Source organism: Pseudorca crassidens, chromosome 3, assembly GCF_039906515.1.
Source record: "Pseudorca crassidens isolate mPseCra1 chromosome 3, mPseCra1.hap1, whole genome shotgun sequence".
NCBI classification, from domain to species: domain Eukaryota; kingdom Metazoa; phylum Chordata; class Mammalia; order Artiodactyla; family Delphinidae; genus Pseudorca; species Pseudorca crassidens.
This window is the reverse complement of record NC_090298.1, coordinates 167,363,049-167,383,564: the sequence shown is the minus strand read 5'-3', so window position 1 is coordinate 167,383,564 and position 20,516 is coordinate 167,363,049. Positions and strand designations below refer to the sequence as shown.

Sequence of the window (20,516 nt, the reverse complement as noted above, 5' to 3'; positions counted from 1 at the left end):
ACGTTCCTTTAAGAGGGGGCGGGGCGTCTGTGGGGCCCCGCCTCCTGGGGTGTGCCTCACCTTTAGGGGGCTGCGCCGGAGCTCCGCGCGGGCGGGGGCGTGGCAGAGCCTATGGGGCGTGGCAGAGCCTGGAGTGGGCGGGGCATTAACGGGGCGGGGCCGGGCTCAGCGCCCTGGCTGAGTCTCCCGGCGGCGGGCGGTGGGGACCGGGTGCGGCGGCGGCGTTGGCATCAGCGGGAGCAGCATGGATTGGGGCACCGAACTGTGGGTGAGTCCCATCCGCCCGGCTCCAAGTTCCTCCCTTCCTGGGGTCCAGACCCCCGCTTTGCCCCTGCAGTACCCTAGAGGGGTCTCTGCGCTTTCCCTTCCACCGACCCCTTGGAATCCCCGCTTTCCGCCCTCATTCGGAGTTTCCTAGGGCGTTTCAGGACGCCCGGGAGCGGAGGGCGACCCTGCCGGAGCGGCGTAGGGAAACTGAGGTACGGGGTTCATAGTGAGGAGGGCAAAAGAAGTCCTGGGACCAGGCCGGAGCGGCCGGGAGAGGTCACCTATTTTGAGCGCCCTGACTGGGCCGGCGGCTTATCTTACGGCCCCTGGGCCCCTGCCCGCCCTCCGCCTGTCCGACTGGGGCGGGGGAGGGGACCCTCTGGCCACTATCAACCCCACGTGGGACCTGGAAGTACAGACCGCCCTCACGTTGCCTATAATCAACAACCAGGGGCTTGGGACCCTGTAGGGGGAAGGGGGCTGCGAGGTTCGGCCTCAGCCCCCTCCCCCAGCCCGCCCTAGGCACTGGGAGGGGCCGCCACCTGACCGCCTCGAACCTGTGCCCTGGAAGTCCCAGAAATTTTCCCCTTTCCTAGCCGGGACCTCTGACCCCTCCTCTTTCTGGGGACGGTGGCACTCCTCGGTTCCTGGGTGTCCCAGGGTAACTAGATCGCCCCCCACACCAATGCTGGGATTTCTTTTGGAGGCGCAGTGGAATCAGTGAGGGAAACTGAGTCACCCTTCGGGGCACCCGGGGAAGCATGGCAACCGGGGGAACCTGGTGCCCACCCTCTGGCCATTCAGAGGCCCCCCAGGCTGCAGGGAACCCTGCGCCTCTGGCCCTGACTCACGCCGGGCCGGCCGGATTTTCTGGAATCTGGGGGGGATTAGGGGAGCTGGGGCAGGGGGAGTGGCCGTGTCCCATTCCACACCTCTCTTGGACGTCGGGAGAGGGGACCCTGTAGTCCAGCTGGGGCCCCGCCCCTGTTCCCTGGCCCTTCCCGGGAAGGGGAGGGGGTTCCCGCGGGTTTCCTGCCTCCCCCCGCGCCGCTCCGGGGCGCGGCCGGGAAACCACGCCTTCTTGGAGCTTGGAGCCTGGAGGCTCCCCTGCCGCTTGGTCGGAGGCTGTGGGGTCCCAAGGTCTTGACCCCAGTCCTCCCAATGCCCCGCTAGGATCAGTTTGAGGTGCTCGAGCGGCACACGCAGTGGGGTCTGGACCTGTTGGACAGATACGTGAAGTTCGTGAAAGAGCGGACGGAGGTGGAGCAGGCTTATGCAAAGCAGCTGCGGTGAGACCCTAGGGTGGCCTCGCCCTGGGGTTAGGGGGAGCGGTTGGAGGGCTGGGGGCTCAGCCTTCCTGCCTCTCTCCGTAGGAGCCTGGTGAAAAAATATATGCCTAAAAGACCTGGCAAAGATGACCCAGAATCCAAGTAAGAATGAAGAGGGGATTGATGCAGGGCTAGATTTGGGAGGGCAGGGGGTATGGGAGCCACTTCTTCTCCCTCAAGCTGGGCCACCCAAACAGACCCCTCACTTCTCACCCCAGTTCCACCTAGAGGTATGAGCTTGGATGCAGAAACCGTATTACCTGTGTTGGAATTCTAAATCCACTACTTTCCAGCCAAACTGCTTCCGCCAGTTGACTCAAGTTCTCCGCCTCTATTTTCCTCGCCTGTTAAATGGGAGAGGCTCCAACAGTTACTAAATGAATGACTCTGGGCAAGTGACTTAAGTTTTATGCCTCTGTTTTCCTCTCCTGTGAATTGGGGATGATGATGATGTCCTTGTAGGGGCTCATGTGAAGATTAAGATAACGTGTTTAAACAATGCCCAGACCATTTCACTTTATTCCAGGTCCCCAGGTCCAGAATCCAAAAAGCTCTAGAAATCAAAAGTTCTTTTGGTCACTTGTTTGGAGGCACCCTCCGACCTGAACTGACTTGATGTTTATTCCGTTCATTGCGGTCTTGGTTTTTATCCCACGTAGCGTGGACATTAATATTTCTCCTTGCAGGAACATTTATAGTATTTGGTTACAGGATGCTGCCGCTGACACCACTAGGGTGATGCAAAAAGGTGGCGTAAGCATCATATCCCGTTTCTAAAACCCCCCAAATTCTGAGAATTGTGAGTCCTTTGTCCCCCCCAAGGGTTGGGGATGCAGACCAGAATACATCATTGCTTCTGGGGTGAATGTCTTGGGGCTCACATTTTCTCATACAGAGGTGGGTCCTGGGGCATGTGGCTCCTGGGGACCCTGACCCTCAGCCCCTGTCCCCCTCCACCGCATCCCAGGTTCAGCCAGCAACAGTCATTTGTGCAGATTCTCCAGGAGGTGAATGATTTTGCGGGCCAGCGGGAGCTGGTGGCCGAGAACCTCAGTGTCCACGTGTGTCTCGAGCTGGCCAAGTACTCACAGGAGATGAAACAGGAGAGAAAGATGGTGGGTGATCCCCTCTCTGGGATTTCCCAAGGGCCCCTGAAACCAGGGTGAGCCTTATCACCCCTTCTTTCCATAGCACTTCCAAGAAGGCCGTCGGGCCCAGCAGCAGCTGGAAAGTGGCTTCAAGCAGCTAGAGAATGTGAGTTTGTGGGTGTGGAGAAGCGTGGCTCTGGCCCCGAGCAGCTGGGTGAGGGTTGCCAATCCACAGAGGTATCCTGTTTGGCCAGGACGCCACCTCTGCTGTGGGTTTCCAGCCCCGACCCCCATTTGCTGGGTGACTTCCCACCAGTCCGTGAAACTTTGGTTGGTGGCTCCTTCATTCTGGTTCTGTCCCCAACACAGAGTAAGCGTAAGTTTGAGCGGGACTGCCGGGAGGCTGAGAAGGCAGCTCAGACGGCCGAGCGGCTGGACCAGGATATCAATGCCACCAAGGCTGATGTGGAGAAGGTGCCTGTGGGGTCTGAGACACGCTTGGGGGTCAGGGTTGGGCAAGGCTGGAACTGGGCCATGACCCCCACCTCGATATTCCTCAGGCCAAGCAACAGGCCCACCTTCGGAGTCACATGGCAGAAGAAAGCAAAAATGAATATGCAGCCCAACTACAGCGCTTCAACCGAGACCAGGCTCACTTCTATTTTTCCCAGATGCCCCAGATCTTTAATGTAAGTGCTCCACACCCCCAGCCCCACCTTGCCCCTGAAACCTCAGAGTTAACCAACTCCTACACATTTGTCAAAACCCTGACTGTAATGCCCTAATCTCTAAATTGAGAAGGAATTAGAAACAAATAGTCAAAGTGTGCTCCGCTTTTACTCAAGCTGTTCTTTCTGCCAGATTTGTCTTTCTTTCCTTTTGCAACTCCTGCTTATTCTTCCAAGCCCCAACTCTAACAACACCTCTGAAAGATCTCGAATTTCCCCTCTTCTGTTTCAGCCTTGTACTCTGCTCTCTGTCCCAGCCCTGGGACTGGCAGTATTGGTGCTGGGTCTGCTTTTTCTTGAAATCCCTGGCTTCACCTCCTTTGAGAAGCCTTTCCTGACTCCCTAGGCAAGGGGAGGGGAGGTCCTCAAATTCTCCTCTGAAATCTCCCTGGCCTCCTGTTTCTTCCCTGACCACACTGAGCTGGAAGTCTCTGTGTTCGATTCTGTGTTTCCCTGCCAGACTGGGCTTGGGGCTGGGGCCAGTGTGGGTCTCCATCATGCTCGTGTAGTGAATCACTCTGCCACCGGCCCTTCCATCAGCACCCCTGAGACCCCACACCCCTGTCCCCGCAGAAGCTGCAGGACATGGACGAGCGGCGGGCCACCCACCTGGGGGCTGGGTACAGGCTCCTGTCCGAGGCTGAGCTGCAGGTGGTACCCATCATCGCCAAGTGTTTGGAGGGCATGAAGGTGGCCGCGGATGCTGTGGATGCCAAGAACGTGGGTGCCTGGTCCCAGTGGACCACAGGGGCGGGGGGGTGGGAGAGGGCAGGAGGGGAAGCCCAAAGGCTAGGCACCCAGTCTTTCCCCTGACTGCCCCTCACCATCCCCTCCCCCAGGACTCCCAGGTCCTAATCGAGCTGCACAAGTCAGGCTTTGCCCGCCCGGGCGACGTGGAATTTGAAGACTTCAGCCAGCCCATGAACCGCGTGCCCTCGGACAGCAGCCTGGGCACCCCCTCAGATGGACGGCCTGAGCTCCGAGGCCCCGGCCGCAGCCGAGCTAAGCGCTGGCCCTTCAGCAAGAGGAACAAGGTGGGGGCCGGGGCCCTTGGGGTGGAGGGGATGGGTGTGAGTGGAGACAGCAGGGGCCCCCACTGAGTCAGCCCCAGCCGCCGGAACGCTGAGTCCTGGGCAGGAATTTTTCTCTTGGCTGCTGGCCCGGGCTGGAGGGAAGGAAGGCGGCCGGGCAATTGGCCTGGGAGTCCCCTGAGGCTGGGGAGTGGGGGGCAAGGAGGGGGGCCTGTGGCGTCTGTCTGCTGCTTCTCAGGATGCTGGGAGAAGAACTGCTTTGGGTATTCAGGGCTGGGTGAGGGATTGGGACACCAGCCCTAGGGACTCCCCCCTGGGTCACTCCAATCCTCCGGTGCATCTCTGGGCGCCCCACCCTTAGGCTGGTTTTTCTCGGGATCTTTAGCTTTCAGTGTCAGGCACATACCTGGACACCCTTGGCTTCTTACACCTTTGACAATCCCCATGTCCCTAGTTTATACCTTTTGACTCCTGTTTTATACTTCGGATCCCTCTTGGTGTATACTTTGATACCCTTCTTCAGTTTATACGTACCGTCCCCCAGCTTAAACCCCAGCTGTAACCCTTTTGGTATTTCATGCCTTTGACCCTTCTCTCAGTTTGCCCTTGACGTCTATGGCCCCATATTTGTCTGAGACCTTGATTCCTGCATGCTTCTCCCTCCATCTTCTAGACTGTGAGCCCAGAAAGCTGGGGAGGGGGACAAGAAACATGGGCTTCCCTGTACCCCCAGTCTCCATTCTAGAAACTGGACATAGGATGCGAGGGAGGTGGAGGGTGGGGGAGGGGTCTGGCCTTCTGGCTCACAATCTAATTAATGCCCTCCTGCCACCTCCCAGATTTTTGTGTTGCTCTCTGCATGCATTTTCTGTGTGTGTGATTGTGCATCTTGAGTTGTGGTTTTCTTACTTTTTTTTTTCTTTTCTTTTCTCCATTTGGTTTTTTTCCCCTTTTTCTTTATTGCATCCATTGTCCTTCCGTTCATCCATCCTTGTTCTCTACGTCCTCCTGCCCCTCCTGACCCATGTCCTCCCTGGCCCCTGCTGGTAGCCGCGCCCTCCACCCCTCTCCCCCCTGGGGGGCCCCCTGCCCTCGGCATTACCTAACGGACCCCCGTCCCCCCGCTCCGGCCTCGACCCCTTGGCCATACTGAGTGAGATCAGTAAGTCAGTCAAACCGCGGCTAGCATCCTTCCGCAGCCTTCGAGGCAGCCGTGGGGTAAGTGAGGCCTCCGGGGGAGGAGGAGTGGGCGGCCCCAGCCTGCCCAGCGGCCGGGTGGCGGGACCCTGGGCTCGCTTCCTGCCGCCGGCTGGGCCCCCTCCTTCCACGGCCCCACCTGGACCTGCTTTGCTCTGTGCATGGCCTTGCCCCCCAAGAACCTTGGGTGGGGAGGAAGGTGGACTTGGTGTGTCTTAGTCATGTCTTAGACCCTGGAAGCTCAAACTCTGTGTTCCCGAGCTCAGCCTTCTTCCACCTTGCAGACAGTGGTGACCGAGGATTTCAGCCACTTGCCCCCGGAGCAGCAGAGAAAGCGGCTTCAGCAGCAGCTGGAAGAACGGAACCGTGAACTACAGAAGGAGATCGACCAGAGGTAAGGTGAGGGGGTGGGCAGGTAAGGAACAAGGTGAAATAATAAATGAATTACATTGAAATGATACTCGAAGATCTCCTCCCCGACAAATTCCAGGCCCTGGTGGGTTTCTAGGTGATTCCTACCACACTTAAAAGAAATGGTGACTTCCCATCTTACATAAGTCATTCCAACAAACAGAAGAAGAGCGAAAGCTGCCAGCTCATTTAGGAGGCTGGTGGAATCTCAGTTCCAAAATTGGGTTAGCAAGAATTCAAGAAGGTAAAATTATGGACTTATTTAATTAACTTATGATCTTAGATCGCAAAATCCTCGCCAAGCAAGTCCAATGGCGTATTAAAAAAAAAAAAATCACGCGGTGGTGGTGATCGCTCAGCCACATGAATGAATTTAATGCCACTGAACCATACACTTAAAAATAGCTCAAATGGGAAATTTTATATTATGTATATTTTACTGCAGTTAAAAAAAAAAAAAGACCACAAAAAAATCATGATCACTCGGGTGTTATCCCAGTAATGCAAAGATGGTTCAATATCAAAACATCTATCCGTCTCACTTACTTCATTAATTGGCTAAAAGAAAAAGAAGCATATGGTTATTCATTTAATAACTCAAAGCACTTAACGTATTAACGATAAAGAAACCTGCCAGATTAAAAAAAGAAAATCTTTACTCATTCTTTCCAAGCAACAAGATTCTCTTCCCAGTCCTCTTACATAATAAGAATGACGTTTGCCACTTGTGGACAGACAGCCAAATGATGTTTTGCCGTTTGCACAGAACTTCTTGTACAAAAGCGGCTTTTATTGGTGTAAAGTTCCATTCGAGAACTCTATCATTCCTGAGTTTTTATCATGGGGGGATTATGGGTGCATGCTCTGGAGTCCAGGCGGACTGGCCTTGAATTCTAGTTGTTTCCAGTTTCCTCACCTGTCATGTGCATCAGGTACTAGGACTGGAAAGAAGTTGAACCCAGGTTTGACATAGTCCAGAGGACCATGCTTGTAACCATTACATGGAGGAAGTAGGGACAGGGGACTAATGATAGTAATACTTAGCGTTTAGAGAGTGTTGCTGTATGCCAGGCACCATTCTAAACCCCTTATGTGCATCATTAGAATTCCCGTTTTCCTGAGAGATTGTGAGTAGAGGTAGGACCCTGACTGTCCTGTTTAGTGCTATATCTCTAATGCCTAGGACAGGTTCCTGGTATGTAGTATGCACTCAATATATATCTGAATACATAAAGGCACTGTTCTCATCTTCACAACAACTCCCAGGAGATATATAGACATAGCTATATAGATCCCATTATTCTCTTTTTCAGACAAGCACACTGAGACACAGTTTCAGTAACTTAACCCAAACTCACATAACTAAGAAATGCCCATCCTGGGATTTGAACCCAAGCTATGAAGCACTGGCTGAGCTCCCTGAAGCAAAGCCCACATTTTTTGTTTGGTAAATCACATGGGATTCTTTCTCCTCCGTCTGTCTCACCCTAGGGAGGCCTTGAAGAAAATGAAGGATGTATATGAGAAGACACCCCAGATGGGGGACCCGGCCAGCTTGGAACCCCGGATCACAGAAACCCTGAACAACATCGAACGTCTGAAATTGGAAGTACAGAAGTATGAGGTCAGGGAAGACCCTGGGGAGGGGCGGGGCCGGCAGGCCTGGCTGAGTCACTTCTTGGGGGAGGGAGGGGGACAGGGAGGTATTGGGGGGGCTGCTTCAGCTGTTTCTCATCACTGCCTTGGGTGTGCATGGGTGATCTCAGGAAACCTCCAGGCCAGAGTGGGCTGACCCCAGAGCCTGGCCCTGGAGCTGACTGTGCGGTCCCCTCCTCTCAGGCTTGGCTGGCAGAAGCCGAGAGCCGGGTCCTAAGCAACCGGGGGGACACCCTGGGCCGGCACACTCGGCCTCCAGACCCCCCAGCCAGCGCCCCACCAGACAGCAGCAGCAACAGCAACAACGGATCACAGGATAAGGAGAGGTGAGCAGGGAGGCCGGTGTGAGTCTGTCCCCGGACCCCGGGTGAGCCTGTCTTCACCTGCTTTGCCTTCTCCAACCAGCTCTGAAGAGCCCCCGTCCGAGGAGGGTCAGGATGCTCCCATCTACACGGAGTTCGATGAAGATTTTGAGGAGGAGCCTGCATCCCCCATAGGTCACTGTGTGGCCATCTACCATTTTGAAGGTAAGGACAGCCTGGGTGGCGCATCGGTGGCTTTGGGGGCGGTCTTTGGGGCTGGGTTCTGTTGAGATCCGCCTCCAGCAGACCTGAGCCCACTGCCGCCCCCGTGACAGGGTCCAGCGAGGGCACCATCTCCATGGCCGAGGGCGAGGACCTCAGTCTCATGGAAGAAGATAAAGGCGACGGCTGGACCCGGGTCAGGCGGAAACAGGGAGGTGAGGGCTACGTGCCCACCTCCTACCTCCGTGTCACACTCAACTGAACCCTGCCAGAGGCGGGAAGAGGGGGGCTGTTGGCTGCTGCTTCTGGGCCACGGGGGGTGCCCCAGGACCTACGCACTTTATTTCTTCCCCCGTGGCTTCAGCTGAGACCTGTGTAACCTGCTGCCCCCAGCCCCACCCCCCACTCCTCACTCCACATGGACCCGCTGTGCCTTCTACCATCGATGTACATACTCATGTTTCGAATCTTTTCTTCCTGCCGCTCGGCTGGGGCCGTTTTGTTTTATATAAAAAAATGATGGGAAGCTCCTGTAGTCTGTGCCTTATTAGGAGACTTGGATACCGGGGTTGGATATCAAATACCACCCTCCTTAAGGGCCACACAGGGAACGAGGAAGGGGAAGCGAACTTGGGGACACCATAGACAAACCCCGCCCCTTCTTAGGAGTTGGGTGCTTGTGTCTCTGACTCTAGTAGGGAGGAGGGTGCCAGACATCACCCCTTTGGTGTTCACTGCAGCTCACCAAGGACAGGTAGCACCTGTTGAGCGCCTACTGTGTGCCAGGCATTCTTCACCTATGAACTCATTCAAACGTTGAGCTTTCATCCCCACCATAACCCCTAGAAAGTACACGGCCCCACTTTTACGTTGAAGGCCAGCACAGAGAAGTCAAGTGATCTAGTAGAAGTCACACAGCTTTTTTTTTTTTTTTTTTTTTTTTTTTTTGCGGTATGTGGGCCTCTCACTGTTGTGGCCTCTCCCGCTGTGGAGCACAGGCTCCAGATGTGCAGGCTCAACGGCCATGGCTCACGGGCCCTGCCGCTCCGCGGCACGTGGGATCCTCCCGGACTGGGGTACAAACCCGTGTCCCCTGCATCGGCAGGCGGACTCTCAACCACTGCGCCACCAGGGAAGCCCAGTCACACAGCTTTTAAAACATATTTGAACTCAGGCCTCTTACAGATCTGCAAGTTCTCTTTAACATTAAAAGCCACACGTTCACCCTTTGTGGGATATGCGAGGGGGCATGTGGGAGAGGGCGTCCAGAGCCTCCAGACATCTGGGTCTTCTAGTGTGGGGAGGAGGCTGCCCTCCGCCAGGATCAGTGTGCCTTTTTAGGGCACAGGGTGGGTTCTTGCAAACCAGGTCCCCTCCTGTGAGGCAGGGTGCAGGTCCCCACTGCATTTGGCTGTGTGAGGAAGCTTGGGCGGCTTCCTTGGTCTCCATGGAAGCCTTGGTATCCCAGCGTGAAGATGGGGGCGGTCAGTGCTCTCAATGGTCAGGCTCCAGGCGCTGCGACAGGACGGTGAGGACGCGCTGGAACTTCTCAAGACGTGTGGCCCACGGCGCCCCAGCTCCTTGGCTCCCCCAGAGCAGCCTCCTCAAGAAACCAGTGGTCAGGGCCTCTCTCAGCTCCGGGTGGGGCCGGAATCCTGGGGGCGGGGCCAGGTGGGGCTGGGGGCAGGGCCCAGGCAACTGCCTTGCCCCTCCCACAACTGCCTTGTTCCCTCGGGACTTTGACCCCGGAGGGACTCAGCCTGAGATTACCTGGACATCTGGGTAGGGTTAGCCGGGAGGGGGCTCCTGAGTCTGCAGCAGTGGGGGTGGGGTGGCTGAGGGGCTCGGTGGGTGTACCGGGGCAGTCTGTTCCTGGGGCGAGATCCTGGGGGACCCACTTTAGGGGTTGTGCCTGGAGATGGAGCCACGCCCGAGGGTGGGATTTGGGGTCCGGGCCGTCCTTCGCGACAAACTTGGGGGGGGAGGAGGTTGGCCCATGTTGGAGGGACAGGGGGGCTAAGGTCACCAGTGAAGGCAGGGACGACCCAGGTCGGGGATCCTGGAGGCTGGTCTGCCCCAGAGCAGGAGAGGGGTGTGGCTCTGAGCTCTGCGGGGGCGCCGTTCTATTCTACCAGGTTGAAGGTCTGAGTCATTTAGGAGGGAGCTGGGCATTCTTGGTGGCGGATCGAGATCCTCTAGGCGCAGGGCCTTGCCAGGTGGAAGAGTGGGAGTTGGGCCCTGTGGGCGTGGCTCTGGGGGGCTGGGCCGCCCTTTGGGGGCAGTGTTTCCGTCTACACTGCAGGTTGCGGCGCGTGTTAGGGTGAGAACCCCGTGGGGCCGGGCCGTCCCAGTTTGGGTGGGGCTCTGGGAGGCGTGGTGGGAGGCTCTAGTCCCTGGCCCGGTGGGTTTGGGGGCACCGAGTTGGAGCATGAGGGGTGTTCCGGGACCCTCTGGCAACCCGGCGCAGAGGAGGCGCTCACCTCGCAGGCGCCGAGCCGCCGCCTCACGGAATCTGGGCGCGTCCCGGGCCAGCAGACGCGCCCGGTGCAGGGTGCGCAGCAGCCGCTCGCAGCTCTCGTCCAGGGGCCCGGGGAGTTCCTCGCCCTCCAGCAGGCGCACCGCGGGCGCCACGTGCGGCAACGCCACCTCCCCCGGGTCGCAGGGTCCTGTTGGGGGAAGGGTCTGGGCTGGGCTACGGGCAGAGGGCGGGTCCTAGGGTGAAGGGGTGCGACATACATTGGGCCGAGGCACCCTAGGACAAAGCAATGGTTGGGGTCTGGGTCAGAAACAGAGGCTTGAGCCTGGCCCAGAGCAGGACCGGGGAGTGGCCTAGGGCAGGGGCGGAGCCTGGGACAGAGTGAGGGCGGGGCCTAGGGATTAGTTCCCGACCGAGACTCGCACAGAGGGCGGGGGTTAGGACGAGGAGGGCGGAGCCTTGCTTAAGGGGCGGAGCCTAGGACCGAAACAACGGGCGGAATGTAAGGCCAAGGTGGAGCCTAAGACAGAAGGAAGGGGCGGGGTTTGGCACGAGACCCAGAGGCCAGAGCCTAGCATAGAGCTGGATGTGAATCAGGGGCCGGGCCTAGGGCAGGGGGCGTGGCTTAGGAGAGAAGCAGGGGCGGGGACCTAAGACCCGGGCGGGGCTTAGGACCGGATTGGGATTCCGCTTAGTTACCACTCATCGAAAGATGCTACTCACCGGCGCCCTCATCCAGCGCCCGCATCAGTGGCTTCAGCTCCTGCTCGAAGGCCAGCGCAGCCTCGGTGTGGCTCCTTCGCAGCTGGCGCCACGTGCGTTCCAACCGCGACACCTGGAGGAAGAGAGCTGAGCCCGCCTCCTCTCCACTTTCTCCCATCACTTGCTCTCTGGCCTCCTCCCCATCCCCGCTTCCTACGCACCTGGGGCATGAGCAAGGCGCCCATGACCGCGGCCAGTCCGGGCAGGTCTCCCGCCGCCCCTGGCCGCAGCGCCAGGGCCAGCTCCACCAGGCCCCTCAGGGCGGCCGCGCGCTCCTCCAGCGGCCCTGCGCAGCCCAGCACTGCCAGCGCCCCCGCCAGTGCCAGCGTCTCGAGCCTGTGGAGGCGGAAGGCAAGGGTCTGGGGGCAGTGGGGAGGTTTGCAATGCGGGGGTGAGGAGGGACAGTCGGTGGCATTGCCCATGCCCCACCTCCCTAGGGGACCGTGAATGGGGAGATTTGGAGACCCTAGGGATTCCAGGTGGCTGTCTCACCTCTCCAGCAGTTCCAACCTCAAGCGATGCCCATGGGGAAGTGTGAGCAGTTCCAGACCAGAGGCGACCCCCATGGCGCCCCGCTGAGCCTTGGTCACTCCCAGGAGGCCAGTCGCCTGGCGATGGGGGGCCAGGGTAAGAGTAGAGAAGTCAAGGGAGCAGGGTGAGTATACAGATGTGAGGTGGGGTTGGCCCTTGTCCTGGCTTCAGCCCCTGCCTGGGGAGGAAAAACCTCCGTAGGTGACCCACCTGGCAATCCACCAATAGCAGGTGGAGAGCGGTGCTCCCAGGATGGTGCTCCAGGAACAGGCCATGGAGAGTATGCAGGACTTCAGTTTCCAGAGGCCGATTCTGGGAGCCCAGCAGGCAGAAGGGGTTGTCAGGTGGGCAGAAAGAGACCTCTGCCTGCGGTCTTGCAAAACATCCGTCCTCCTCCTCAGCCTCCCACCATGGTGCCTCTGGCTCTGGGCAGCTGTGGCCAGCAGGTGTTCCCTGGACCCTGGGCACTCGGGGCACCAGCTCACAGTACGTTGGGGGGCATCCAGAGGCATCAGGCAGCATCAGTGAGGATGTTCGAGGTGGCTTGGTTGGTGCCTTGGCATGAAGCTGCCCATCAGAGGCCCTGAGGCTGTCAGCAATGGACCCCAGGGGAACGGGCACCTTTAGCAACACGGAGTCACTACCTGTCCGAGGCAGGGCAGATGCAGGCATAGTGGAAGCTCCTGGGTGTCATACAAGAGGGGGTGAAAGAGGTACACAGAGAAGATAGCTGGGAGGGGTCAGTGGCTTCATGGGCTACTAACCTCCTGGTTCATCCACTCATTCAGCCAATAACCAGGTATCCCAGCCTATCTTGGTGCGGCTTTGAAATTGAACAACTTCACCAACATCGATGCTACACACTTACCAATGGTTTGAAAACGAACTTTCTCTGACACGTATGTAGTTTTGCAATTTTTGAATACTACATTGCAAGTTTGAATTCTTTGTTTTTGCCCCTCTGATTGAAGACGGTAAGCCCTGACTGTATGAAATTAAAATGAAAAATGTCATTCAAAATTCACAAAGCTACATAAGCATCAAAGAAACTGAATTTATCAAAATTTCAAACGATGTCTTCTGTTAAGTTTGTGGCATATTTACTTCTGAGGTTATTGGAACTTAAAACTGCACCCAGACTTTTGGGAGACTCTATTTACTAAGCATTTAAGTCGACCCTATTATAGGGGCTCAAAACCTCCCCACGGTTCCCAGCTCGCTCTGAATAAGGGCCAAAGTCCTCATATTAGTCCAAGAAGCCCTCACAGTTTGAGCCCAATCTCTCGTGACTTCCCCCTCACTCCCAGTGTTTCTGCTACACTCACCTCCTTTTGGTTCAGTGAACAGTTCAAACTCTTGTTCTGGCCCCAGGACCTTTGCAATGGCTGTTCCCTCTGCCTGGGTCATTCTCATCCAATTATCCACATCGTTCCCTCCTTCATCTCCTTCAAATCTTTCTCCATGGGACCTTTCCTAACTACTACTTAAAATTGTAATACTCATTACCATTCGCATACTCCTTACTGTGTCCTGCTTTTAATTTTTAACCCAAAGCATACGTAATTGACTCATTTTTGTTGTTCATGGCCCTTCTTCCTCTAATAGGATGTTGGCTCCACTTGAGCAGGGATCTTTGTCTTTCTTGTTCATTGACATATCTCAGCACTTAGCAGAGCGTCTGGCACACAATGAGGGCTCATGTTGAATTGGGGGGGGTGTGGACAGGGCAGTCAGGGTATAAGGGAGACTCCTCCTTTATGTAGGATGGTCAGGATCAGCTGCTTTGAAGAACTCACATTAGATGAGAAGGAGTCAGCCAGGTAAAGATTAGGGAATGGGCTCTCCAATGGTGAGAACAGCAAATGCAAAGGCCCTGAGGCAGGAACAAATTTGGAAGGTCCCAGCAACTGAAAGGAAGACTATGTGGCCAGAGTGAGTACGGGATGTGAGAGGAATTATTAGAGAGGTCAGCCATGGTTAGAGAACAGAGGGCTTCTTGGAATCATCATAAACCCACATTTTTAAGCACCTACAAAGTTCCTTAGTCCTGTGTTTTTTCGTCACCATGACAACATTGAGAGCATCACCATCTCTTTTTTCCAGGAGGTTAAGTCACCTGCCAAAGTTCACTTGGGTAGTGAGTGGCAGAGCAATCTCTGAGCTATGTATTGTCCTGGAAGACCCTTACCTGAACCAGGGTGGTCTTCTGTTGGCTGCCCCATATGCTCCAAGCCTGCGGGCTGACTGTCACTCCGCTTCCTAGCCCTGGGGACAGAGATGGGGGAGATGTGTTGTCCTACTCTGCGCAGAGCAGCCCCCATCAACACCCGTAAAACCTTACATCCCATCATTCGGAACCAGTGGATCGCAACCAGGGTGCCTGATACCCCCAGGGGACACTTGGCCATGTCAGGAGACATTTTTGGTCGTCACAACTAGGGGGATGACGTACAGAGGATTCTACTGGCATCTAGTAGATAGAGGCCAGGGACGCTGCTGAACATCCTACAATGCTCAGAACGGCCCCCCACAGCCAAGAATAATCTGGCCGCCAATGTCACTAGTGGACAGTGCCGAGGTGGAGGACCCTGGGGGGTGTTGGGTGTCGTCAGGGAGGTTGGGAGCCTGTGGTACCTGAGTGGCTCTGTCCAAGCCGGGCCATCTGGGAGGGTGTCTTCACTAAAGCTGCGTCGAATAGGTCCTTGCCGCGTCACTGGCCTGGATGCCACAGCTCCCGTGGCCTGGGACAGTGTACGCTGGCCGGTCACATAGCTGCGAACCAGGGCAGGCAGGCTTGGGAAACGCTCATCCTCCAGCTGAAAGAGGGCTGTGGGCCGGCCTGGCCGGGGGCGCAGGGCCACACGGAACACCTCGAAGTGTAGGACTGAGCCCCGCCAACGGCAGGAGATCACAGGGTGGCCCCCACAGGACTTAGATGCACGAACTAAGAAGTCACCATCTTGCTGGAGGAGGGCCTCAGCCTTCTGGGGATGGAGGACAGGGGCAAGGGGTTTAGGCATAAGCCTGTATCAGTAGTTAATGATGACTCCCCACCCACTCAAAAAAACCCAGAGACTGGATACCATTGTGTCAGACCATTTCTTCTTTTTTCATAGGCATACCTCTGGACTACATTTCCCAGGCTCCCTTGCAGTTAGCTGTCATGTGACAAGATCTGGCCAATGGTATGAGGGCAGAAGGGCTGTGGGGAATGTCCCGACCTGACCAATAAAATTCTCCTGAACAATCCTACAGGTTCTGTCCTGTCAGTTGATGTCTCCAAAGCCCTAGGGGATGGCGAAGACACAGGATGGAAAGGGCTTGGGTCTGACTCATTTTGGAGCTCTGCATCCCCTCAGGTTGTGACATGAACTAGCCCTTAAATTTTTTTTTTCTAATATTTATTTAGGCTGCACCGCGTCTTAGTTGCGGCATGCGGGATCTTTAGCTGTGGTATGTGACTCTTAGTTGCAGCACGTGGACCCTTAGTTGCAGCATGCATGTGGGATCTAGTTCCTCGACCAGGGGATCAGACCTGGGTCCCCTGCATTGGGAGTGTGGAGTCTTGCCCACTGGGAGTGCAGAGTCTTCCCTGGACCACCAGGGAAGTCACACCCTTAAATGTTGATCAAGTCTGGCTGGTGACATCTTGGGAATGTTTTTTACGGCCACTAGCCAGCACTGACTTATGCAACTTCCAACCCAAGGACATGCACTGAGCTTGCTATGCAAATGTGGCTTCCAGAAAAGCCATTCACTGGGTCCTTCCAAACAGACTGTGGCCTTTAAATCAACCTTTAAAATAATGGTCAAGCAGTCTTATGCCAGCCATGGTGGCTTGTGTGAAAACAGGGGCTGAGGGCCACAACATTGCAGAGGGGAAAAGTGGAGCTGGTGATGGGGGCTGGGGACTGGACAGTATGCACAATGGGCACATGTATAGCCCTTGTTATTTGCCAGGCACTGTTTTAGTTGTAAAATGTATGAACTCACTTCATCCTTTACCAAGGTTAAGAGGTAGGTACTATTATGCCCATTTTACAGATGGGGAAACTGAGGCCCAGAGATATCGAATATCTTGCCCTAGTTCACACCCAATGTGAGTTGTAGGGATGGGACTTGAACCCAGGCTGTCTGGTGCTAAAGTGTGGTGTTTTAACCACTAAGCTACACTGCCTCTCATGATTTGATTGGATACCCCAGGTCCTGGAACTCCTGAAGGTGACCCCTAAGTTGGAGATGAGGGTGAGGAACTTTGGATTGAGAGGGAGATGGGCCCCTGGCGGCCACGGGTGGCCTGGGATCCAGAGAGAGAAAGCAGAGCCAAGGGGTGGTTTGAGGGGTCATTAGGACCCTCTTCAATCCCCAACACCATCCTCAACACCTTCCCAAAGGAAGTGATAATTTAAATATAAGAAGTGACATGCCACACCAACGAAGCTTCAAGACAGTCCCCAGCCCTTGAGCCACTCTTTCCGATAGACCTTGACCCTAAGCCCCTCATCTGGGATCCAGGAGTACCCAGTAAGTCAAAGGTCAAAGGGGTGAGACTCCCCATCAGACGGTCCTGAGGTCCTGCAGGAGGCAGCGGTACCTGGCGGGACAGTGGGCCGTGGTACCAGTGTTGGCCAGCAAAGTCCTCTCCATCCTGTGGCACCTGCATGGAGCTCTCAGGGGTAGAGGCTGCAGGGGCTGTGCTTTGTACTTCTAAAAGGCCCCAGTCTTCCTCATCTGTAAAATGGGAATAGTTACTCCTGAATCCTGAGCATCCGGCTCAGCCCTTCCATGTTCCTCATGGTTCTGAAGACAGCAGCCCATATCTTATTGAACCTTAAAATGCAACTCTCTCTGTATATGCATATATAAAAATATATATTGTATTTTAATATAAAGTATATCTTTACATAAATTATATATAATATATTAAAATATTTTAATGTATACTATATAATATTTTAATATAGAATATTTATATTTAAAATATATAAATATAATTATATATAAATATTTATATTTAAAATATATAAACATTTTTGTATAACTATTTATATATTTATACTTTAAGTTAAAGATGTTACCCATAGTCCGATTATATATCTTAATTATAAATTATATCTGAATTATATTTGAGATATATATATATATATCAGATTAAAATCTGGCTATGAGTAACTTTAATTTAGAATAGGCTGTGATTTCATGGAAAGAGTCATGCCTTCACTGGGATTCTTGCAAAGGGAAAAGACCTCTGCATTGCTTTCAAATGTAATGCAGTTTTTTTATGCAGATGACATACTGCTACGTTTTGGCGAAATTTAATTAACAAATTCACTCAAACCAACATTCATGGGGCACCCGCTGTGTGCCAGATGCCCCTTCTCGGCACTAGAGACCTAGCAGTGAACAAAACAGACCAGAATTCCTGTCCTTAGGGATGTTCTAGTAGGGAAGACAGGGATTGGAAAAAGAAGTAACTAGATGAGGAAGTATAGGATAGATCCGAGAGACCTAAACAAGAAACTGAAACCAGGGATGGGGTATGAAGATTCAAGGGGTGGAGTTAAGATTTTTCCATAGGGTGGCCCGGGAAGGTCTCTGTTGGTGAACACTGGGAGGATTTTGAGGGAGCAAGCCAGGTGGTTCTTGGGGTGAAAGAAATTGTAGGCTGGGGAGAATTTAATTTACTAAAGTCCATAGCATCTCAGCCACCTATATGCATACTCAAAGATTCTTAGATTGTACAGAAATCTAACCCATAGGTGCCTTTCCAATGTAAGGCCACTTTTTCTTTTTTTTTTTGTGGTACACGGGCCTCTCACTGTTGTGGCCTCTCCCGTTGCGGAGCACAGGCTCCGGATGCACAGGCTCAGCGGCCATGGCTCACGGGCCCAGCCGCTCCGCGGCATGTGGAATCTTCCCAGACCGGGGCATGAACCCGCGTCCCCTGCATTGGCAGGCGGACTCGCAACCACTGCGCCACCAGGGAAGCCCCATGTAATGCCATTTTTAAGGACATGAAAGGGTCATATTTTTGTAGACTTGTCAGCAAATAAGCATTTGCAGATTTTCATATTTTGGAGCAGATCCATTTCCTTATTACTGCAGTCAAATTTAGGTCTCAGATGCTTTAGGACATGTTAATCATGGCGCAGGCCTCAGGCCCCGGTGTGTCTCAAGTGTCTGGTGGAAAAAACTGCCCTGGATGGGAGGGAAGCAAGCAGTTTGCTTTTTGCTTCCCCTGCCCCCAAGATCTTCTGGGCCTGGCGGGGTCTGCAGGGAAATAGCACCTGGATTCTTATGACCTGAGTCAGCTGGGCTGAGGGCCTGAAAGGGTCAGGAAGTTCCCAGACTGGCCCTAGGTGGCTTAAGGGGCGGGGGAGCTGAGCAGAGTGCTGTCTCCCGGTGCCACATACCTGAAAGCCAGGTGTGTCTCCTGGATGCCTGAGCACTTCCTGTTTGTCACCTGGGCCAGGCCCAGCCTTGGTCTTAAGAGTCCCCGGACTCCAGCTTCCTCTGTCTTAAGTGCCCCTTAGTGGGTGTGGTGGTGCGTTGCTGACAAGGCTCTGATTAGTTCAGGGGGAGCTCAGAGTGGGCACAGGTCAGCCACAGGCCAATTAAGTCATCCACCTGCCCTGCGTCCTTTGGAATAATTTCTGGATATCTGGGCAGAAGAGAGAGGAACAGGGCAGAGTCAGGAGAGGGGGTGGGTGAGAGGCAAGCTTGGTGAAAGGAGGAAGGGGATTATTCATGCTCTGTTGGCCACATACACATACACACATGTGCAGGAGGGCAGCCACCTGCACAGAGACACAGGGACACAGGTGGACGCGGAGCCTCAAACTTGAGCAAACATTGACTGGTTGAATGCTTACTGCGTGCCAGGCTCTGTTCTAGACCCTGGAGAAACAGTGATGAATGAGACCAAGGCCCTTCCGGTGGGCAAGACACAAAACAAATAAGCGCAGGATGAATGAAGAAGGTAATATCTAAGGGTGAACAATGAAGGTGATGAAACAGGGAAATGTCAAGGAGGCTGGCTGGGGCAGGCCACCTTAAACAGGTAGTCAGGAGGCTCTCTCCCACCAGGTGACGTAGGAGCTGAGACCTCAGTAGAGGGGAGACAGTGATGCAAAGATGTGGAGAAAGAGCAGTCCAGGTGGGGATACGGCAAGTGCAAAGGCCTGGAGCTTGCTTTTTACATCTTACATCATCAGGGAGGCTGGTGGGGCTGCATGCTGTGAGCCAGGAGTGAAGTGGAGAGCAGTAAGATAGGCAGAGACGATGCAGGAACTGGTGGACCTCGAATTTTCATCTCAGTGGGGTGGAAGGGCAGCTTCGGGACGGGACGGGTTTGAAGTGAGGGAGGGGCACGATCTGGTCTGTGGTTTAAAAACACCGTTCAGGCAAAAGTGGAAGCAGGGAGGCTTTCCGTGTTGCACAGAAAACACGCTTGGAGGAGGACGCCCAGGTACACGGACACGCGTGATACACAGCGTCCCAGTCAGGCGACCCCTTTTACGTTCGCGGACGCACGTGGACAGACACCCAGATCCTCCCTGAGAGCTGGTGGCCCCACCTGGAAAAGAGAACTCCCTGCCCCAGTAATCTCCCGGTCCTGGATCTGCCTGGGGCCCCTCACTCACCTGGGCCGGGACCCGCGGAGCTCCCAAGAACCTGGGGCCTGGCGGAAGCCTGAGGCTCTGCGGCTCCCGACCCCTCCCTCCCCGTCCCAGCCAAGTCCAGCCTTCACCCGCCGCGCCCGAGGGGAACCGAGCCCCAACACCTGGTCCCTCCCATTTAAACCCCGCCCCTCCAGGCCCCGCCCCTTCTCCAACCGTAACCTCCGGGCTCTCACCCCGCCCCCTTGTTCTCGCCCCGCCCCCTTAGAAACTTTGTTTTCGCTAACCACGCCCCCTTCAGATAAAACCTTCTTCCCGTAGACCACGCCCCCTTGGGAAACTCCGTTCCTACTAGTGGACCCCGCCCCCTTAAATTTGCCCCCGCCCTTCTCGGGCTGACCACGCCCACTCATCGCCTCACTCCTCTTTTAGTTCCGCCCCTTAGAGCCAGGCCCCTCGATTCCGCTTAGGGCCTCCGGCTGGTCCTAAGCATCCCTGGCCCCTTGGGAAGGGGCAAGGCGGTGTCTCCTAAGCCCCTCAGTGTTCCGGGCAGGGGCGGGGCGGTCCCTACGGGCTCTCTCGCCTGGCAGGGAGTGGTGGCGGCTGTGACGTGACCGGGTGAGCTTCCTCCAGACCACCCCCCTCGGTTTCCGGGAAGGAACCCCATTGGGTGTCGGGTTTTGTGGAGAGAGATGCGGGAAAACACGACAGCCTCTCCTAGTAACAGAACGTTGGAGCTGATCTAGACTCTGGCAGGACTGGGGGGTAAACTTTCAGGTGGTTTCCTAAGTGGAGGGAAGGAGGGGAGGGGGGCTTCCATCCTGTCGCCCGGAGACAAGGGTGAGAAAGGTGGGGGAGGGAAGGATCTGGAACCAGACAGAGGACGCTCTGGCCAAAT

At 55.2% G+C, this 20,516-nt stretch overlaps 3 protein-coding genes across 17 annotated transcripts in view; 2 read left to right on the top strand and 1 right to left on the bottom strand.

The window, feature by feature from the left end:
* Positions 1 to 139: 139 nt before the first annotated feature.
* Positions 140 to 8,756, top strand: TRIP10 (thyroid hormone receptor interactor 10). Of its 9 annotated transcripts, none has more exons than XM_067734012.1 (16): positions 162 to 268; positions 419 to 479; positions 1,441 to 1,556; positions 1,641 to 1,697; positions 2,563 to 2,710; positions 2,787 to 2,849; positions 3,053 to 3,157; positions 3,244 to 3,372; positions 3,985 to 4,131; positions 4,251 to 4,445; positions 5,493 to 5,660; positions 5,924 to 6,033; positions 7,542 to 7,674; positions 7,890 to 8,032; positions 8,112 to 8,233; positions 8,344 to 8,756. In XM_067734012.1, the coding sequence occupies exons 4-16, from the start codon at positions 1,660 to 1,662 to the stop codon at positions 8,490 to 8,492; spliced, it is 1,650 nt and encodes a 549-aa protein (XP_067590113.1). In that variant the 5' UTR covers positions 162 to 268; positions 419 to 479; positions 1,441 to 1,556; positions 1,641 to 1,659; the 3' UTR covers positions 8,493 to 8,756. The 9 variants fall into 9 exon arrangements, with proteins under 9 accessions (XP_067590109.1, XP_067590111.1, XP_067590114.1 ...); XM_067734007.1 differs by having other exon boundaries at positions 230 to 268; positions 429 to 479; XM_067734008.1 differs by lacking the exon at positions 419 to 479 and having other exon boundaries at positions 140 to 268.
* A 653-nt stretch (positions 8,757 to 9,409) lies between these two features.
* On the bottom strand, positions 9,410 to 19,755 carry SH2D3A (SH2 domain containing 3A). 7 transcript variants are annotated; one of them, XM_067733999.1, is made up of 13 exons: positions 19,643 to 19,754; positions 19,206 to 19,378; positions 18,413 to 18,660; positions 16,594 to 16,730; positions 14,634 to 14,983; positions 14,188 to 14,264; positions 12,868 to 12,984; positions 12,210 to 12,682; positions 11,961 to 12,076; positions 11,630 to 11,804; positions 11,430 to 11,541; positions 10,711 to 10,896; positions 9,410 to 9,830 (listed from the first exon to the last, which is right to left on the bottom strand). In XM_067733999.1, exons 4-13 carry the CDS (start codon positions 16,660 to 16,662, stop codon positions 9,568 to 9,570), a joined length of 1,938 nt encoding a protein of 645 aa, XP_067590100.1. In that variant the 5' UTR covers positions 16,663 to 16,730; positions 18,413 to 18,660; positions 19,206 to 19,378; positions 19,643 to 19,754; the 3' UTR covers positions 9,410 to 9,567. The 7 variants fall into 7 exon arrangements, with proteins under 7 accessions (XP_067590100.1, XP_067590101.1, XP_067590106.1 ...); XM_067734004.1 differs by having other exon boundaries at positions 9,581 to 9,885; XM_067734000.1 differs by lacking the exon at positions 19,206 to 19,378 and having other exon boundaries at positions 19,643 to 19,755.
* Positions 19,756 to 20,065: 310 nt separating this feature from the next.
* Positions 20,066 to 20,516, top strand: part of VAV1 (vav guanine nucleotide exchange factor 1) — a 52,533-nt gene continuing 52,082 nt past the window's right edge. The window contains exon 1 of the mRNA XM_067733998.1: positions 20,066 to 20,236. The gene's annotated coding sequence lies outside the window, so the exon portion shown is untranslated. The remainder of the gene's footprint in view (positions 20,237 to 20,516) is intronic.

Bases quoted from the DNA above. Each gene is read 5' to 3' on its own strand.
- SH2D3A (XM_067734000.1), bottom strand. From the start codon at position 16,662: ATGCAGGTGCCACAGGATGGAGAGGACTTTGCTGGCCAACACTGGTAC. The intron at 12,683-12,867 runs GTAAGTGTGTAG...TATGACACCCAG, and splicing joins AGTTCGTTTTCAAACCATTG to GAGCTTCCACTATGCCTGCA. The intron at 11,805-11,960 runs GTGAGACAGCCA...CCGCCTCCACAG, and splicing joins AGGTTGGAACTGCTGGAGAG to GCTCGAGACGCTGGCACTGG.
- TRIP10 (XM_067734007.1), top strand. From the start codon at position 245: ATGGATTGGGGCACCGAACTGTGG. The intron at 269-428 runs GTGAGTCCCATC...AGGGCGTTTCAG, and splicing joins ATTGGGGCACCGAACTGTGG to GACGCCCGGGAGCGGAGGGC. The intron at 480-1,440 runs GTACGGGGTTCA...ATGCCCCGCTAG, and splicing joins AGCGGCGTAGGGAAACTGAG to GATCAGTTTGAGGTGCTCGA.